The 19,287-nt window shown below is 40.5% G+C and overlaps 1 protein-coding gene across 1 annotated transcript; it reads right to left on the bottom strand.

The window, feature by feature from the left end:
* Positions 1–282: 282 nt before the first annotated feature.
* Positions 283–3,042, bottom strand: LOC149242761 (F-box/kelch-repeat protein At2g44130-like). The gene is made up of 2 exons (XM_089371001.1): positions 2,944–3,042; positions 283–885 (listed from the first exon to the last, which is right to left on the bottom strand). The coding sequence occupies exons 1-2, from the start codon at positions 3,040–3,042 to the stop codon at positions 283–285; spliced, it is 702 nt and encodes a 233-aa protein (XP_089227127.1).
* Positions 3,043–19,287: the final 16,245 nt, after the last annotated feature.

The following is a 19,287-nucleotide window of genomic DNA, read 5'->3' as shown; positions in this document are numbered from 1 at the left end:
TCTGAGGGAATTTGAAAAATTTTTTCACAATCCTAATTTTTTTTTTATTAAAACAAGACTCTTATTCAACATCTCTTATTCAATCTTTACAATCTAAACCACTTTTAAAATTTCATACAGAAGTTTTGAACAAAATTGACAACGGAAAAACACAGAAAAAGACCATTTCTTGTACTAGCCGGAGTAAGCAATAACTGATATAGAATTGAACGCAACACAATGATTAAAGTGGGCGCGCATCTAAAAATTACTTTCAAATCTCCACGGTCGCTGCAGATAGGATCATGCCCGCACAAAAATTTGGTCCCGCCACAATGTAGCGCACATAAAAAGCTCCAGATGGTGGGGATTCGGAAGAGTAGCTACAACACTCCAAACGTCCTTCTCAACATCGTACCTCTCCACCTGTTGTTCGGTGAACACGTGCAACTCGGAAGAAGAAGATGAAATCACACAACTTCTCAATACTCCTCCCACGAAATTCCACCAATGTGCCCTCATTTTCCACGTTGCCTCACTCGGATCGAAAACTTCTGCAGGTTGGCCTCCGCGTAACACCATGAATTTGCCATCCACGAACACACCGCAGCATCCATGGCCGTGGGGTTCGATCATAGGAGGCAAAATTGTCCACTTGTCTTTCACCACGTCATATGCTTCTGCAGCTGCAAGAGGGCTACCACGCTCGTCGATCCCGCCAGCGACGTAAACAAGTCCGGTGGAAGAAGAGACAGAGCAGGCAAATAATGATCGAGCTGTGGGGATGTCAGCTCCCCGGCGCCATCTCGCAGACTTAAAGTCGTAAATATAAATACTCTTCGTAAAACTTTCATCGGACGGTTGGAATCCGCCTATGAGAAGTAGCTTCTGATTCACAGCTACGCACTGACACCATATTGGTATTTCAGTATTGTGGGGATCATCAATTGAGAGAGTGAAAGAAAGAAATCAAACCACACATGAATGAGAAATATGATACAAGAGCAAGTGATCCACTAGGGACAGGCCCTTAGCCTCTAGGGACTCACTGCTTTAGGCTACTCCATAATCAATGATAGAACAACAACGAGGTTTTTATATTGAAATATGAAATAGAGTTATAAGGATTCGCTCTTCAAATAAATTTGATGATCAAAGTTCAAGTACCGAAGAAAATTTCATAAAAATAATAATAGTCTTCTCCTCCCAATCTAACAGTGTTACCCCTTTTATAACAACCAAACAATGATATTAACAATACAAAAGATCGTTAAGATAGCGATCCCTAAAGATCAAGGAATCCTGAGAAATTTTTCAAGATGTTAACTTGCAGTTATCTTCTTGTTCTTTTGTGCCGATTGGAGATATCCTTTTCCTTGTTTTGGCTGTTACACTCCAATTTGGATCACCTTGTTTGAGCGCAGATCCCTGCGAAAGGGACAACAGTTAACTTAGTCTCATTCTTTCCTTTGGGATGATAGTCCTTTGTTTTCTCCTCTTCCTGCATAGAAAAAGGGTAATTATTAATCATTTCATATTCCATATCAACCTTCTAGATTTTATCATATTTTCTACCATATGCTTAGCTCATGATGTGAAAAGGTTGTGAATCTTGAAGAAAAGATAACAAGGTAAACAAAAATAACATAACTTCTCCAGTGCCCAACACACCCCCCTGCTTACCCTTTTTCATGACCTCATGAAAGCATTGCAGTTGACATGTAAGATGGTGAGGGAGTAGGCTGGAGACGGGATCTCATGAGGAGGTCTACAACCATGATGTCTAGCTAGGTGTTCAAAAATATGCCATGTTTGGCCCTCAGGCATTTCGTATAAGGCTTGGTATCCTAGTGCGAGATGCCAAATGACCGGACTCCCGAACCTATAACCTAACCAAGATGGCCTTGCCCTCAAGATAAGATCACCATAGAGGCCCAAGCGATTAGCAGCTAACTTAAAGTTCTCATAATTAAACGGTTCCCTATGTTGGATATTCGGATTAGAAATATGATATCGAAATTTAGCAGTAGAAATGGCAAGGTCTTTGATGGTAAAGAAGTATTCTATCCCTTGTCGATTTATTGCTCTATGAATGGGTCCTAATGCTTCAATCACGCCTGGAGTCCTCATGAGGTTCCATGTTTCTTCCATAACTGCAATGGATTTCTAGGCTTAGCTCTTACCCATAAATCTAAGCCATTTTCTTGTCTTTGGAAGGCATTATAGGCTTTAAGCCATTTTATTTGATTAACTCAAAATGAAATAAATGTGTGTAGTTGAATATCCCCAATGAAAGGGCCGAGGTTCTACTTTGTTTCTTGATCTAACACAAGGTTTTTTTTTCTCGGTAAAGACTAATTCTATTAAGTAAAGTATAGTACAATCAAGAGAAGCAAGAGACCGGTAGACCGGAAATGATGGATCCATCAACCTCGGTCCCGGAGGAAGGAATCAATCTCACAGCTACATCAAGTAATTTGAAAGTAAAGACTGACTAACTGACTTTTACCCCACAGGGGCAGAAACTTCAACACAATGGCTTTTCCATTTCTTTTTCTTGACTTTTGTCCAGCCCTCATGGGGAGAATGAGCTAGAACCACTTGAAGACTGGAATTCTCTATCTTCAGGAACTCCTTTTCAGATTCAGAGGAGGAAGTCTCATGGGCGTGTTTCTGAGAGATTGTTGTGACATGGGTGTACCCCTCAGTTTCCGTGGGCGGAACCATTGGCTGAGGCTCTTGGTCAGGATCTGAATCACTTTCCTCAACCTCCTTACTTGGGGAGCTAGAGCTCCAAGTTGGTGGCACTGGACAGGGAGTCCAACGCTTGGGTTTGGATTTTGCGAAGATGCCCTTTTTCGTTCTTGTTGTCAGCAAAGGGCATGAGTTCTGCAGGTGCCCTGTTAGGTGACAATGGCGGCATCGGAAGGCAGTGTTTTCGTAATCTAGAAACTGGGTCCAAACCGAGTCATCGATCTTGAGATTGATTTTCTCTGGCAATCCCTTGCTTAAATCTAGCTCCACACATACTCTAGCATATGTATAGAGACCTTGCCGTTCCATCTTGTAATCTCCCATTAAAAAGCAGCCCAGGGTGTTGCCTATTTGCCTGTATACTTCTATGCGCCACAGGTGTATTGGGAAATTTGGAAGTCTGATCCATATAGGGGCTTTAGTGAAGACTGCAGAGGCTGGGTCAAAGTCTGGGAACCATGGAGTTAAGAAGAGGCCTGCTGAACCCATGAACCAAGGGCCTTCTTCTAAGGCCTTTTCGTAGTGCTCTGGGTTATCGAACAACACTATAAAATAACCCTTTGCACATAAATGAACCTTGCAACGGTCAGTCCAGTTGTCATTGATCCAGTCATAAAGATCATTTGAGCGTGGCCATAGCCCATTGAATCTGTAGATGATGGCCCTTTCAGCAAATTTTTGGGTGTCATCTGCAAGATCAGAGTAGGATATATCAACAGAGGGAACCTCCTCCAATTTATCCACCAAAAAAGGCTTAGGTTTAGGAGGTTCCGGGGTTGCAGGTATCTCAGAGCGGATTGCATCTTTTTAGGAGAATGGAGGAGCAGAAGAGGATTGCCCTGCAGCTCCACCTCTCAAGCGAAAGAAAAACACTAAAGAACTGTTGATTTTTATGCTGTAAAAAGAGAGAGGAAGAGGATCATCGAGCTGTTTACCTTGGAAAATGAGTCTCTTTAGGGCTGTGGGGATCCCAAGTCTGCGCTCCAGATTTGCTTTGAGGTTCTGCACTAGATCTAAAGGGTGTACCCATTGCATAATGGTTTTGCTTGAGATATGTGTGATTTGAACCTGAAAGGGGGCAGAGAGCTTTTTTCCAGAAACATTCTGAAGCAGCACGGGGCCAGAGGCTGTAGGGTCTCCTAACTCTTGACGCCCTGGAGGCAGAGGAGGAGAAAAAGGTTTCTGCCAATGGTAGATTTCATTCCAGCCCAGATCCGATGCAAAGGAGTTCTTTCGTGCCGTAGATTCTGATAGAGAACTCGATTTCAGGTTCGCACTGTGAAGGGTATCCGAGTATGAAATTTATGAAACAGCATTGGCTTCTTTAGGCAGGCTGCCTTCTGTGTACGCGGGCTCGTCCATTGGATGTGCAACGTTCATGCATTCTATAGAGGTCTGAGGAGAAACAAGAGAAAGATCTGCGTCCTCTTCCTCAGTCGCCGTATCTGCATTCTGTAGGAGGCAGCTGGCACAAGATGCGGCAGTAAGAGATCCAGATCTGGCATCTTTAGGGCCGAAGGCGACGCAGTGGAGACCTAGAGTATCAACAAAGAACTGGAGCGGAGGTCCTTGAGTATATCGCATTTCACTTGCATCAACAGAGCCTTCCAGAGGCCGGACGACGGCCGAAGGCGAGGAGGCGGCGGCTCTGCCTTTAGGGTTCATCTTCCGTTCCAAGTAGCTCTTTCACGGTGGCTTTTCGTGATTTTGTGATGATCTAACACAAGGTTATGCAAATAGAATTCGGATAATAATCTCTTAACCTTTACCCCATAGTGCTTACAACAATTTACGAAATCATCAAATGTGTTAATTTGTATAGGGCTCTTGCTTTGACAGCCTTAATTTTTAATTGCAAATATCTTTCCATTAAAAATAAGGCATAATTCTTAGCAAGCGCTCTACATGCTAGGACGTCAATGTATAAAGAGAATAAGGTATCCATTTGTTTGATAACTACGTCTAGCTTATGAGTTACCTTTGCAACTCTTTCTTCTTCCTTTCACCATCCTTTGAAAACCTAACTTTCGGATAAATTGACATTCCTTAGCTACTATTGTAATTCTTCATACTTCTCTCGCGGGACAGTTTGTTCTGTACGTCTTTCTATTGCTTGCTGAGCTTGCATCAAACGCTCTCGTAGGGTTACTGTCCTCAGGTCACTATCCCACATAATAGTTGTAGGTGGAAGGTTCACTTGAATCTTCTTATTGCGTCGTTCCGTAATTATGGTTAGAACTGCTTCAGAGGACTACGCCTATGTCTGAATTTCCTTATCACAGGATGTTATGTCATCTGTTTGAATTTCGACATGAGTAACAGCCGAATGTTGTTCCTTTTGATTTTGAATGGCAGGCTGGACTTGAGTCCTTTTGACCTTTTTTCTAAGGGGTTTCACCACTGAGGTCTTTTTTTCTCTCTTCCTCATCTTCAGAATCCCAATTTGTTTTCAAAGTCGCACGATTACATTAAGCAGTATTTGTTGTTACTTTTGTAATCTTTTGATTTCCTCCATTTGACTGGAAGGAATAGTCATTCGCGCACTCGGGATTGGACTTTCTTCTTGAAGAATTTCTTGATTTTTCTCCTGGGGTACTTCGTTATTATTCTGCTGATTGGGTTGTTCGGGGGTAGAAACCCTACCTTGTTCTGCAATTTCCTGAGTAATTTCTTCTTCTCCCCTCTCTTCCTCATCAAATTCTTCAGCTGTATTTTGAGTTGGAACAAATTGTTCCTCTTCTTCATCTTCATCATTTTTCTCTCCATATGCACTTTCATCATGGCTAGAATGATTCTCTTCTTCTTCTTCCTCATCACATAACTCTTCAGATGCACTCTTATCGTGAACTGAGTGATCTTGTGGCTCTTCTTTAGTGTGGAGGTTTAGTGGGCTGGGAGGTTGAGTATATGCTCCCATGTTGGCCAGAATCTGGGCCAATTCATCCTCTCGCAGTGGATTTTGCAACGGGCTTTCCTCACATTGCTCTATTTCTTCTTCAACCTGCCCAAATTGTTTGATTTCTCCTTCTGTTTCTTCCTCATGGTTTGATTTTCTTTCGTTCTCTCCTCCTTCCAATTGTGGGGGTTGCTCATCCCCTAAATCAACTACTTCATCCAGTTGACTGGTGTTCCCTTGGGAATTTTCCAGCCTGCCTCTGATCCATGCCAATCTAACAGACTTCCCCTGTTTCAATGGTCTATTGGATGTATTTGTAGTATGCTTTCATTTGGGGGCTGGAAAAGCCAATCCCCCATTTATTGTAAAAATTAGCTCTTCCTAGCTACTCTATTGCTGAGCAAGACTGTAGCTAACTATCAATCATACCAACCTGTGATGACTTACTACCGATTCTACATGGCGGTATTTTTTCATGCTTCGGGCAACATCATGTAAGTAAAGAATTTAAAAATGCAGGCAAATTCACAGTGCATTTCTGTTTTAATACAGCTAAAAGCTTAAGGTGGCGTTGTCTTACCATGTCTTTTCTGCCTTCACAGGTAATGTAATTCTGAATGATATTTGCCAATTCCGCCCATGATTCTCCCAAATTTGCTGGTAGAACTTGCTTCCCACTTCAAGTCATGTTTTTTCCTTCATATTGGATGATTTTGATGGCATTGTGCAGTCTTATCTTCTTCAGAGTCCACACACATCCAATGGTTGGAAGTCCTGAAACTTCTACAATTATATCGTCAATGACTGCTATTTGTCTCCCTCTTACCGTGGAGTGATATTCTTGTAGGTTCTATAAGAACCTACTTTTATTTCTACTTTTATCGCCCGAGCAAAAGGAAAAGACAACCATCCGACTCTTTCCAGGCGAACCTCACATTGCTTACAGCACTAAGGAGCAGATACAAAAACGGTTAGAAATTAGATTCAATTTTTAGAAATAAAATTGCTTTAGTAAAAGGGCGGTCATTTGAAGTCGTTCCCTAAATTTGTGTAATTAAGATTAGTTAGTTAGTAGTATTTAACCCTTCTCATGGCATTTGGAGAAGGGTCCGGAAATTTGTCAAAAACCTTGTCCTCAGAAAATGCACTTTTGCACCCTCGGAGGTGGTTTTTGATGAATGGATGGATCGAGATTTATTTATGTTTGCATTTTAATGTCTGCTACTGATGTTGCACTTCTGTACTCTTAGTAGATGTTAGAAGTAAGTAGAGATAAATCATTATTGCTTGGAGTTTGTGAGTAAAATCAGTCATAAATGGTACTTTTATCTCTTGATTAATTTCTGCTCATATTCTCAGAGTGATATACAACTGATTTGTTTATATGTTGATGTATGAATGTCTGGGTTACTATTTGGCACTTTTGTAGGGTGGAATCATTTGTTTTTACTTAACATATGAATAACTTATCATGCGATATGCTGTTCACAACTGTTTTGCCTAACTTCTTATGCAGAATGGTTTATCTTAATTGATTTATATTCTTATGATAGTTGAATGATCTTTATTACCAGTTATTGTATGAAATCTTTTTAGATCGCATGATGAAAGAATATTACCCCGGGTTAGTATAGATTAGATGTGTTGTTTTTGGTAGATTACAGTATCATAGAGTCAGCTTAGAGTTTAGAATTAGATTAGCTTGAAATTACCTTTAGATTAGCATCATCAGAATCTACACACACTCACACATCCTTTAAATTGGGAAGTTGGTCCCATCATCCCCAGTCGGACCCGCTACACCAAACGGGCAAGGAGCCGCCAACCAGGTTCCGGACCGGGTGGGTATCCCCCTTGTTGCTGACCCGATTTCAGGGCCCTCAACATATTTGGTGCTAGAAGGAGGGCACGAACTATGAATGGCAACTAAGTCAAAATCCAAATACGATTCTGAGAGTAAATCACCCTCATCGACTCCCCCGACTTCTCCAATACGGTTAGACCTGGAGTTAGAAGTTGCTCGAGTATCCACCGCTGCTACTTACCCTAATATATCAGACCAACTGATCATTGAACCCCCTGAAATTCAAACTTTGATTCGTAAACTCCAGGGATTCTCTATTTTTTCTCAGAGGTCTGATAAATCTCACAACAGCGTGACTTCGTAGTACAATCCTGCTCATCCCCTGACCAGATTGAAGAGTGAAAAGTTTGGTATTCAACCAAGTGAACTCCCTCTCCCTACTAGGAAAAGAGCAAGGAAAACACCACCAGAGTCTGACCGTGAGACTCTTTCATCTACTTCGTCCATTTCAACCCCCTCACCGTGAAGTCAACCACCCACATCCTCATCCCAAATCACTCATACATCTTCCACAACCCTTCCTCTTCAATCATCAAAGATCATAATATCTTCATCTCCTCAGCATCAGGGCCCGTCTTCTGCACTTTCGTTAACTAGCGGCTCAACGATGGCCCAGTCTCCATGGAGCAATCCTAGAGTGGTTTTGATGCCTCCACCCCTGAGCCCAATACCGGCCCATCCCAAGAAATGGCTACCCAAATTCAATTCAGAAACAGGCATGCTAGCCGAAGAGCATATCAATAATTTCATGCTTTCTGTTAATCTCAACGGAGTTACCAACGAGGATGCTGTCGTATGGCTTTTTCCTTAGACAATGCAAGGAACAGCCGGGTCATGGTACTTTTCGTTACCTTCCGGGTCCATCACAAGTTGGGACATTTTTCAAAGTCAATTCCTCACCAAGTTTGGCGATGATAGATCAACAACAACATTGATTAATGACCTATCTAATCTTAAAGCTAAGACTAGAGAACCCATTAAAGATTTCAATTACGGTTCAACAAGATCCTCAACAAAATTCCCGCTGCTTCTCAACCCAACAAGGAAGTAAGATGTGAATGGTACATCACGGCCTTACCATCAAACATGGCTATCTTCGTAGATAGGGCAAACAAGACGACCTTAGTCGAAAACTTGACTGAGGCATTAGCAGTAGAAAAATGCGTAGTCGCCCTAGAAAAGAGATCTGCAATAGAAGAACGCAAATCTAAGAAAATCTCTTTCAAAGAAGACACCAAGAATAAGCAAACGAAGGATCCTTTCGATATGGAAGGATTACAAAAAGTATTAAAGGCCATGTCCAATGAGATGATTGACATAAGAAAACAAGTAGCAGAGACTTCTTCAAAAAGACCCTACAGATCTTTTAAAAGAAATCTTCCCATGGAGATGAAACCACCCAATGCTGTCTCAAACATCGAATCTCAAGAAGAAGAAAAAGAAGAGAATACCACTGAAGGGCAGACCGATGATGAAGAAGTTGTGGAACTACAAGGAATGTGGGATTTCATCCTCCCATAAGAAGAAGATCAAGAAGCATTTCTGGTTAGCACACGAAGCAAAAATCAACTTGATCCTCCCCAAACTACCCCCAAACAGAAAGGCACAAGCCCTGCAACAAAAGATAAGGTCGCAACAAAGAAAACAACTGCTAGAGCGACCCAATTTAGCCCAGTCCAATCAGATCAAGCACGTCCATCAAGAACACTGATAGTGTCAGATGAAATGGAGTATAACATTATCGATGACATGAAAAAGACTAGGGCTAATATCACTCTTTACGAATTGAGCAAATTGAAACATCAACAGAAAATAATGATGAAAGAATTACATGTCGTGCCTACTACATCTTTACCTACAGTTGTAGCTTCCCACAACATGGGAAGACCTCCAACCAACATGATCAATAAGATTGATCCAAATGACATTGCCTTGATTGGAGGAAGATCAAGATCTCATACTCCTCCTTTTCTTCTCACTTATGAAATTTTCGATAAAAACGTGCACAATTGCTTGGTTGATTCTGGTGCTTCAACGAATATTTTACCCAAATCAATATGTGCCAAATTGAATGTTCAGCCACAGAAATCCGCAGTGCGCATATTTCAACATGATCGATCTCAAGTCGAAGTGATTGGTGAACTTAACCAGGTGACCATAAGATTTTCGTCTAACCCCAAAGTATGCCAGGTTATCGACATTCTAGTAGCTGATATCCCTGAATTCTATGGTTTAATTCTTAGCAGGGATTGGTCCAAAAAACTCCACGGATATTTCTCAACCGACTGGTCGCACATGTGGTTACCCTACAACGGTAAACCCAATCAAATAAAGGTTGAACGAGAGTTGCACCAAAAATACATAGTGACCGAATTGGAAGGAGAGAATGAAGCAATAGCATACAATAGCAGTATCATAGGCAATTACTCAATAGATTCTTTCCTCGGCAATTTCAATGCTCACACCTCACCTTACTTAGAAAATTCATTTTTGTCCCAAGTTGAAATTTTTTCCCAAATTGATGATTCAAAGTGTTTTAAATTTTTAGATAACTCTGTAAATACATCTTTGTTTTGGAAATTATATTTTGTTTTTTGTGAACAGGTCTTACATCCATTTATATGTAAATGTGGTGTGTACATAATTGGGGATCAATTCCTTTCATGTCAGGATTATCCCATGCAAATGCTTCTTTATGTTTTCGCAGTAGCTGAATTAGCTTTTGTTCTTGTTTTGGAGTCAGGTTGCCATTAATCTTTAAAGTTTTTCCCAGCTCAATTTCTATAGTTTTTCTATTTGATATATAGGTAGTAGGTATTGTTTGATCGTGGGTATCTTTGAGAGGATCCTCTTCTAATTCACTTTCAAATGCTACTTTTATCATCTGGCATTGTATGTGGGATCTAGATTTAGCTTGGCTAAGAAAGTTGTTAATAACATCATGCTCTGTTTGATCTTTGAAATCGAGGGTGTCTTCTATGGTTAATGGAGATCTAATATTTTCAGTGAGGTATAATACATGATGCTTGTTAATTTTCATTATTGTGACACTTGGCTGGGCTGGAGGATACAAGGCTATATTCTTGATATTAGCCCCTCTAGTTATGGTCATATTGCCTTGCCGATAGCTAATATAAGCGTCAGCAGTTGCACGCCAAGGTCTGCCTAAAATCAATGGATGTCCATCAAGTCGGTTTTTGTGGTTTATTATCAGAATGTTGGTAGGATACTCCCAAGAATCAATAGGTACCATGACATCATGTATTGTGCCTTTTGGTCTAACCACGGATCGGTCGGCTAGTTCTAATAAAGTGGATGTTGGTTATACTGATGTAATGCCCAGTTTTTGACAGGTGGTGGTTGTTAGGCTATTAATTGCAGCCCCTAAATCAACTAAGGAATTTTCAAAAGTTTTCCCATGGATTTGTATTATTACTATCATGTTTCCTGGGTCTTCATATTTAGTGGGTGTTTCTCTTCTTGATAATAGGTCGGATAATGTGCCAACTACTTGGACTGTCAGGTTATTTGTTATTCTACTCAGTTTTTTATACATAGCTCCTTGATGTTCTTTTCATATATTAGGATGTCTTGGATGGCTTTGAGGAGTGGGATTTTTATGCACAGATTTTTAAGATCTCCCAGAATGTCAAAATTAGGATGTTGTGTAGGCCGAGGTATAATTAATCGTTCTTGGAATGGAGGAGAAGATGTGATTACTTGATTATGAGTTTGTTGTTTGATCACATCCTCTTCTTGTAATGGTTGTTCTATAGGTAACTGATTTTCAACTTGAGCAATTTTATCTCCCTCCATTTCAATGATGCGCCCAGATCTCAATTGAAGGTCATTACACTCCCTTAGATCGGTTCTTACGTTTGGTGTTTCAATTATTTGAATAGATTGGACCAGTCCGTTATTGGGATTAGGGTTGGGTTGGGCTGGGAGATGTGGTCTTAAACTAGACTGGGAGTTTTGTTGTAATGTTGGCAGTGTAGGTTGAGGGAGTAGAATGGTTCTTACTAGTTGGTTCATCGGTCTTTGCTAGTTTGTCTGCCAGGCTTGACTATGTGAATTAGGGGGGGACCATTGTGGTGGATATACATTATTTTTCCAATGTGGTGGGGTATAGGGAAAATTTGGCCAACTGGGTTGACTTGATGGATTCGGCCATGGTGATGATGAAGGAAATGGTTGTTGTGACAAATTTGAGAATGGAGATTGATTTTTCCACATAGTACTGTATTGCTAAGCATGATATTATGGAGGCTGAAAAGAAGAAGCTGGATCAGAGAACATACCTGATTGTTGTGGTTGCCATTGACGACGTTGATTAAGTAGGTATACCGATTCTGGCTCTTCCTCTACTTCCTTGTATACTACTTTCAATCCAGGAAGTGAGGGATAGCTTTCCGTAGAATGACCTTTTATACAAATGGCACAGGCTTGAACCGCATCTAATGGAAATTCTTTGTGGCTATGTTTCTTTCTGTACCTAGAACAGAAGATTGCCAAATTTTGTTCTGCCTCTGCTTGCTTCTGCTTGGCCTGCATAATATCAAGTTGTGTTGTCAGAGTCCCTAATACGTCAGTTTTAAAATTTTCTAATAAGTTTCCAATTTCTGCATGAGTTACTCCTTCTACAGAAATTATGTTAAATTGATCATGTTCTGCTAGTTTTATTCTTGTGCTGCCTCTTGAACTCCTGATACATAAATTAATAATGTCAGCAAAATTTTCCCGGTAAATATCTCCTTTTCCCATAATGTTTAATGTTTCAATCCATTGTTCTTCATTCCTCTAATTGATGCAGTTTTCAATACATTATCAGGTAAGGGTAATGATGCATAAGGAGATCTTTGAAGATTATACTGAAAACGCTCGACATATTCCTCTACTGTTTCATTTGGTCTAGCCATCATCTGAAATATTTCATATTTCAACTCTCTCGACCTACAATAATCTTGATATTTTTTTAGAAAAGATTCTTTCATTTGATCCCAATTATTTATAACACCACCACCCAAACCCATAAACCATAGTAAAGCAACTCCTTCTAATGTAGAGGAAAATAATTTCAGTTTCTCGGGTCGGTGGTATAGTCATAACCTCTACACAACACATCAAATTCAAATAAGAATGCATCAGGGTCTTCTGATGTAAGGCCATGAAATGTAGGGATATGCTGGAGAGGAATTTCTTTCGTAGGAGCATTAGCTGCAATGTCCACAATGGGATATTGCAGTGTCAAAGTTTGGGTGTTTGGCTGGTTTTGGGCCATTTGGTCAAATATGTGCCAATAATCTTCTGCGATATCTAGGAGGGTATTCCTAGGCTGACGAGGGGGATTGGCTTTAATAGGAATGGCCTTAACAACACTTCCTTTATCTGGGCTGCTTAATGGAGAAATTATCCCAAGAGGGGATTTTGGTTCTTCAGTTCCCGCGGTTTCTCCTCCCCACTTCACAGAGGTTGCTAAGGTTCCCTTCTTGCAATGATTTTGGGCTAGAATTCTCAATTTCTTGAAAATCCTTATCTTCGGTATGACTATGCACCTCAGCAAAGGCTACAGATGGTGATCCTGTGGCCTGAAGGGAACTAGTAGGTTGTCTAGAAGTGACATTTCTAGGCCCTACTGAAGGTTGAGATTCTGCTTTCTTAAGGATTTCCCCTATAAATGTTGATCGGCCAAGGGTCAACGACCCCTTAGCTTTATCAGGCTTGGTTAGAGGTTTGGGATTCTTTTGTAGCTTTTTCTACTTAGTCATGCACATGAATCAACTACTGCAACAAATATATAGGAAAGTGGGCAGGGGAGCAGAGCTATTACATACTTCGTACGCAGGTTCTTACCTTCTGTTTTTAAAACCGAATTCTTTCCTAACAGGTTCTTACACTACTTTGGAAAAGAGACAAATGGCTACAGTCTTCCCCGGCAATGGTTGTTTTCGTGAAATCTAGTGTCTATGCAGAGCTGCTAATCCCACTAAGGCTGGTAGCTACCTTAGAGACAAACAAACTAAAACCACTTTCATTTTCCTTTATGAGAGGTAGATAAGAGGGGAATAAAGGAGACCAACCTCTGTCTTGCGCTTGGTTCCTTGCTTGATTCCTCTCCCTTCTGATAGATCTTTGCCACTCGCTTCCTCGTCTACCCAGCTTCAAATATCACCTGTAGGATCAAAGCAACATAACACTACCCAAGAACATAGATCTACTATCATAAACAATATAGGACCAGATATATATTGACCACATAAATGCATATATCATTAATCATACAAGAATGTGGAGGAAAAATTGAATAGCTTTATTAATAATCAAGAATAGCAAAGAGGATTACAACAATTATTCTGACCCAGCATCATCCTCTCAGCAAGAAAGCCCTTCTTCACCTCATGAAAATCTTAGATCACCCAACACTATGATGTTACACCAAGAAACTAGCAGCACTTCCTTACAAGATACAAAATTCCAGCCCCTGGATCTTTGGGATGAAGGATCCATATATAGATGTTTGCAAGGGGGGTGAGTTAGCTTTTGAGATTTGATTAGTGTCCTCTCTCTGATAGTTCTTGATTCCACTTGGAGATTGATGATCTCTTATTCATCCCTGGGTGAATGCAGAGAGGAAAGTGTCACAGGAGAAGTTTCTCGAAGATTCCATGATCCTCCACCTTGCAGATTGACCTTGCCATTTGTCCACTCTCACCCATCGCACCCCATAGAAGGGCTTTTCAGTATGCATAACACCTCCCGTGTGCATTTAGGTATGATGCAACACGCTTTGACCATGGAGCAGGTGAGATGGTCCAGTCTTGACCAGTTCTGAGTAGTTTTTCATGGAGAACTTCTAGGAGATGTTGTAATCTGTTGACCCTATTCTTTTAGGGGTTAGAACAACACTTTTAGGTACTTAGGAGCCCTTGGTTTATGAAAATTTATGATTGGGGTTGCAATTCCCAAAAATGTCTATAACAGTTTCCCCCTAAAGCATGAGGTTGTTAATATTTTGATGTCGGGTGAAATGCTTTATCATGAGGATCTGAAGGTTTTTCAAGCTCGAAGGCGACCTGTAATAAGATACAATACAATACATTATCTTCATAATATTTTCATGATCTAGCTAAGGCGGGCATTCCCATGCTCAACTTTATAAATTCGTTTTCATGTACATAAGACAGACAATCGTCTGAGTGTAGACTCATGTTTCTGGTAGAGCCATCATCCCTTGGATTGGATGATTATCTGTGTAGTAATGATGTACATTTGATGTCTTTATTTTCCCAAACATATATCGCAGCTCGGATGGATGAAACTAGATACGGGGTCTTCAATCTCGTCCGATCTTCACTCAAAGTACAAGTCGATCCATGTGAGAGATGTTTTGGAGTCGAACATGGAAAGACATTGCTTGATTACCAGCCAATGATGTAAGATGTTAACAGGCGCGAGAGGAATCACTGATAATGATGATGACCCTCAAGGTACTAAAGTAAAATTCACGTGGTTTGAATAAACGGACTTGGCGTCAAACACCACGCAAAATCTTTCGGTCGAAGGCCATTTGTTGGAAATAATACTGAGAGGGGGGGGGTGAATCAGTATTATCAGATCAATCAAAATTTTCAATTTCATACTCAGAAACATATACGCTACTTCAATTAAGTGAACCCGCGTGTACACGCTACTGTGTCTAATGAAACTCGCGTATATCCAGAGATCTTATAATTCAGTTAGCTTAATCTTCAGTAAATGCATCAGATCATTATTAAGCATATTAACAGTAAACAGGTGCAGAAAAACAGAACAGAACATCACACAAGAGCCACACACATGAACACAAAGATATAAGGTGGAAACCCAATGTGGGTGAAAACCACCTGCTGCAAGTCATCTCAATCTTCTTCTTAATAAGAAAATCCTTTTACAATATTTGTACTAGTGCAGTCTTATACCAGTACGGGAGCTACAACCCCCTTTGCTCTTGTACTAGCCGATCCATTTACTAGTACACAGGCTGCTACCTGCTGCAATGCTCCAAAGATCTCCTTTAGCTTTTGTACTAGCTTAGATACTAGTACGTAGGTGCTTGCCTACAATCTTCTCTCCTCCAGGTACCACGTTTCATCAATTTTCAGACTGGATACACTGAAGCACAACACATAATCTGTAAGGCCACTTTTCATCCAATTTTCATACTGGACCCATAACTATCATTGAAGCTCAAAACAATCATCAAACTCTGAATCACTGAAACCCTGTTAACAACAGTCACCAGAACACAGAACAGATACAGAACTCTGTTATAACCATCAGATCCATCTGCAACTTCAAATATCAAGCTTTACAATGTATACGCTACTTCGATGAATCAAAGCCGCGTGTATACGCGCTTTTACCAAAGACAACCCGCGTACAGATCTAAAAATAATTTCTCATAACTTGCAGCTGTACCAGACATCAGTCATACTCATAACACTTATAGAACTATACATGCGTCAGTATGTAGATCTAGAATAAGCATCATAAAGATAGTTCATTTCAAACCATTTGATCCCGATCTCTCCTTAGATCTAGTTCTCCATCAACCGGTGAGATCTCTCCTTAGCTCAGATCAAGCAATGCATCATCAACCCATAACCCTGTATATTGGATCTAATGCTTCATCAGATATTCAAGCCATTTCAGATGCCCTTGCCTAATGATTTCCTTCTCCTTATATAGCCTTAGGCCTTGTTCAATACCAAGAGCCAAAACCATAGAAATCCAATACCATCAACTTCAAAACTAGGGATCGACACGCCCGTCGAGACACAATGGTCCGAAACCATAGGCACAACTTCCAAGGACTAACCGCCATGGACCAAAGGTACTTTTCCACATACACGCGCTTTTGCTGAAGCCAACCTGCGTGTATACGCGACTTGGGCTTAACGAACCTGCGTGTATGAACTTTCTCTTCTTCTTATAGTCTGATCATCAATTCCTTGCTGCTGACCTTCTGTACTATGATTTGTCATCAGTGAGGTTTGCCATCAAGGACAACACTTATCTCATAATGCCAACAATCTCCCCCTTTGGACTTGATGGCAAAGCTAACTTGTCACACTTAGAATTAGCATCTGATTCCTTTGAGCTGTCCTCCATCAGTCACATCTGATATCTCTTCTGAAGATTCATCATCTGATTCCTTTGAGATATCCTCCATCAGTTACATCTGATATCTCGTTTGAAGATTCATCCAGTTATACATAAGTAAGATATGAGAGGGTTGCCATCAAGTACAACACATGCATCATAATGCCAACAATCTCCCCCTTTGGACTTGATGGCAACAACACCAAATCACTCTCCCCCTTTGACATCAAGGGCAAAGGGTGGACCAAGATATTCTCTTCCTTTGCTGAATCATTCCACTGTCCATACTCCCCCTGAGTACCTGCTGAAATCTCTGAATAATCTCCCCCTTTGTATATGCCAAGGTGTACCAATCTGTCAATGCTTCCCCTGAGTACATGCCAAGTCTCTGTACTGCTGAAGTGTGCTGTTCATGCTCTTCCTGACTGTAGGCAAGATTTGCAAAAGATGTTCTTTAAGAAGAACATGACTCTATACATCATAAAGGACCTTCCTATCACCAAAGACTCATACATACATCCATCTCTCAACTAAGTGAGGATATACAAAAATTGACTCATCCACCCAACCAAGTGGGGATACATCAAAAGTTTACATATGAAAACCAATCACATTGCATCAATCATCCCAGGCATAGTGGGGAAACCAGAATAGGTCGTTACATGACCTTGACACCATGAAAGAGATACCACAAAAGAGATATATGACATAGAGATGAAAGAACTAGATCAAGACTTATGAAAGTCATCAGCAGCATTTGATAATCACCATTCAGATTAGCAACCAAGAGATCCTTCTGTTTTCCTTTCGCCTTTGTTCCTCCTGAAATCAACACCAAATGTGAACTAGAACCAAAATCTTTGAGATAATGCCAACAATGCATCATTGGAAGATTATCTGCTCCCCCTGAACCTGTGCCAGATGATCTCTGTCAGACCCATATCAGACTCTCTGCAACCAACATCTGTCCCTGCTGATTTCCTTCAAATCTCCATATACGCGTCTGTATACACATAAACAAGCGTATATACGCAGATATCCCTTACGCAACACGCGTACACTATATACGCGACTATCCCCTTGTAAAACGGCGTATGCACGCGGATATCCTTTAACCAACACGCGTACACAAATTTCCATATCAGCAACCTGTAAATGTCCTGTAGAGAATAGGTCATCAATCTATAACAAGGTATGTCTGCATCAATTCATCCCTTTGAACAGAATTCAGAGTCATTCACATTGTATCATGTGTGAAACCACCATAGCCATTTCATCAAGCTCTACATGATCCAAGTATCATTACTTGGGAACATCTGCATCAATTAACATATGTAAGTATAAACCTATCATCATATAGATAAGAACTCATCACCATGTCTCCAATAAAGCAACTTTGAGTAGGCATCCATGTATCAGCATTATGTATCTTGAGCTCAAGCTCATTTGACAAAACTTCTTGATATCATCAACAGCAACAATCCTTATCCACAAGAGTGCCTGCATCATAACTGTATGATTTTTATGCATATGACAACAGCAGTATATGAGTGACCCATCATCAAGTGAGGAAGATGTATATTCAAGCTTTGTAATTCTCCTTGTCCTTATGAAGATCACCATGTAAGCACCATATATGCATCATCAAAGAATCATCCATAAATCTGATCTGAACATCAACTATGTAACCCCAAGAATCATATGAGATTTTATCATAGACAACTCACAACCACATCATAGCAAGATATATCATTTAGCCATATAAGAATCATCACCAAGAATTATAAGCCATAATGCCAACAATGAATTACTAAAGGCATATGCTCCCCCTCAACCTGTGCCATCTGTTAGATTTGATCATGCATATATCAGCAGTAAGCATCAAGACATCATCATCATCATCATCATCAAGTTAGGATCAAAACACTTCTAGACATCATACAAGTAACAAAACATTTCCACACATCCTCAGCAGACTGTAGCTATTAACCAATAGAGCAAATAATGGACTGAATCATATCAGATCCCTTTTCTGAGCCTGTCCCCACTGCTTTTCCTCAGACTGACATATACGCGACTTTGCAGTGTCGAACTCGCGTATATACGCGACTTCCATTTAAGGAACTTGCGTATGATATTCAGGACACTGAAGGTTTACACTTTCAGCTCCCCCTGAGTCTGATATGTCTGTGCTGTGCTGTGTCTCAGTACATTGTGCTGACTGTACTTCCTTCTTCCTCCATATCTTCAAGTGTGATGAGGTTTTCTCCTTTCGGTGTGATGTCCATCCTTTGTTCCTGCATTCCTTTGCTATATGTCCAAGCTTGTTACATGCATAACATCTAACATGTTTCATGTTCCTTCTGTAGCAATCAGCAGCTTTGTGACCATACATATTACAAGCAAAGCAATATCCATTAAAGTACCTTGATTGAGATGACTTGTTTGCATAATGGTCTTGAACTCTTCTTCTTTTACATCTAGCTGCAACATGTCCAAGATTATGACATACATAACATTCAACATTATTCATAGGAGGAGTAAAAGATTTTCTTTGAAGACTTTCTTTCCTTGGTTGACCTTTCATCTCCTTGTTGATCATTTTGGATTTCTCTTTAGAGTTCCTTGCCTCACCTTGTGAACTAGATTCACC

The sequence above is a fragment of the Pinus tabuliformis genome, chromosome 8, assembly GCF_031772625.1.
Source record: "Pinus tabuliformis cultivar Carrire ecotype Pingquan chromosome 8, CPIR1, whole genome shotgun sequence".
In the NCBI taxonomy this organism is placed as follows: domain Eukaryota; kingdom Viridiplantae; phylum Streptophyta; class Pinopsida; order Pinales; family Pinaceae; genus Pinus; species Pinus tabuliformis.
The sequence above is the reverse complement of the archived record's forward strand: the minus strand, read 5'-3'. Positions and strand labels throughout refer to the sequence as shown.

What these genes read in the sequence shown, in the direction of transcription:
- LOC149242761 (XM_089371001.1), bottom strand. Translation starts at nt 3,042, where the DNA reads ATGGAACGGCAAGGTCTCTATACATATGCTAGAGTATGTGTGGAGCTA. An exon ending in ATCTCAAGATCGATGACTCG is followed by an intron (nt 886 to 2,943) that starts GTTTGGACCCAG and finishes ATATGGTGTCAG; the next exon opens with TGCGTAGCTGTGAATCAGAA.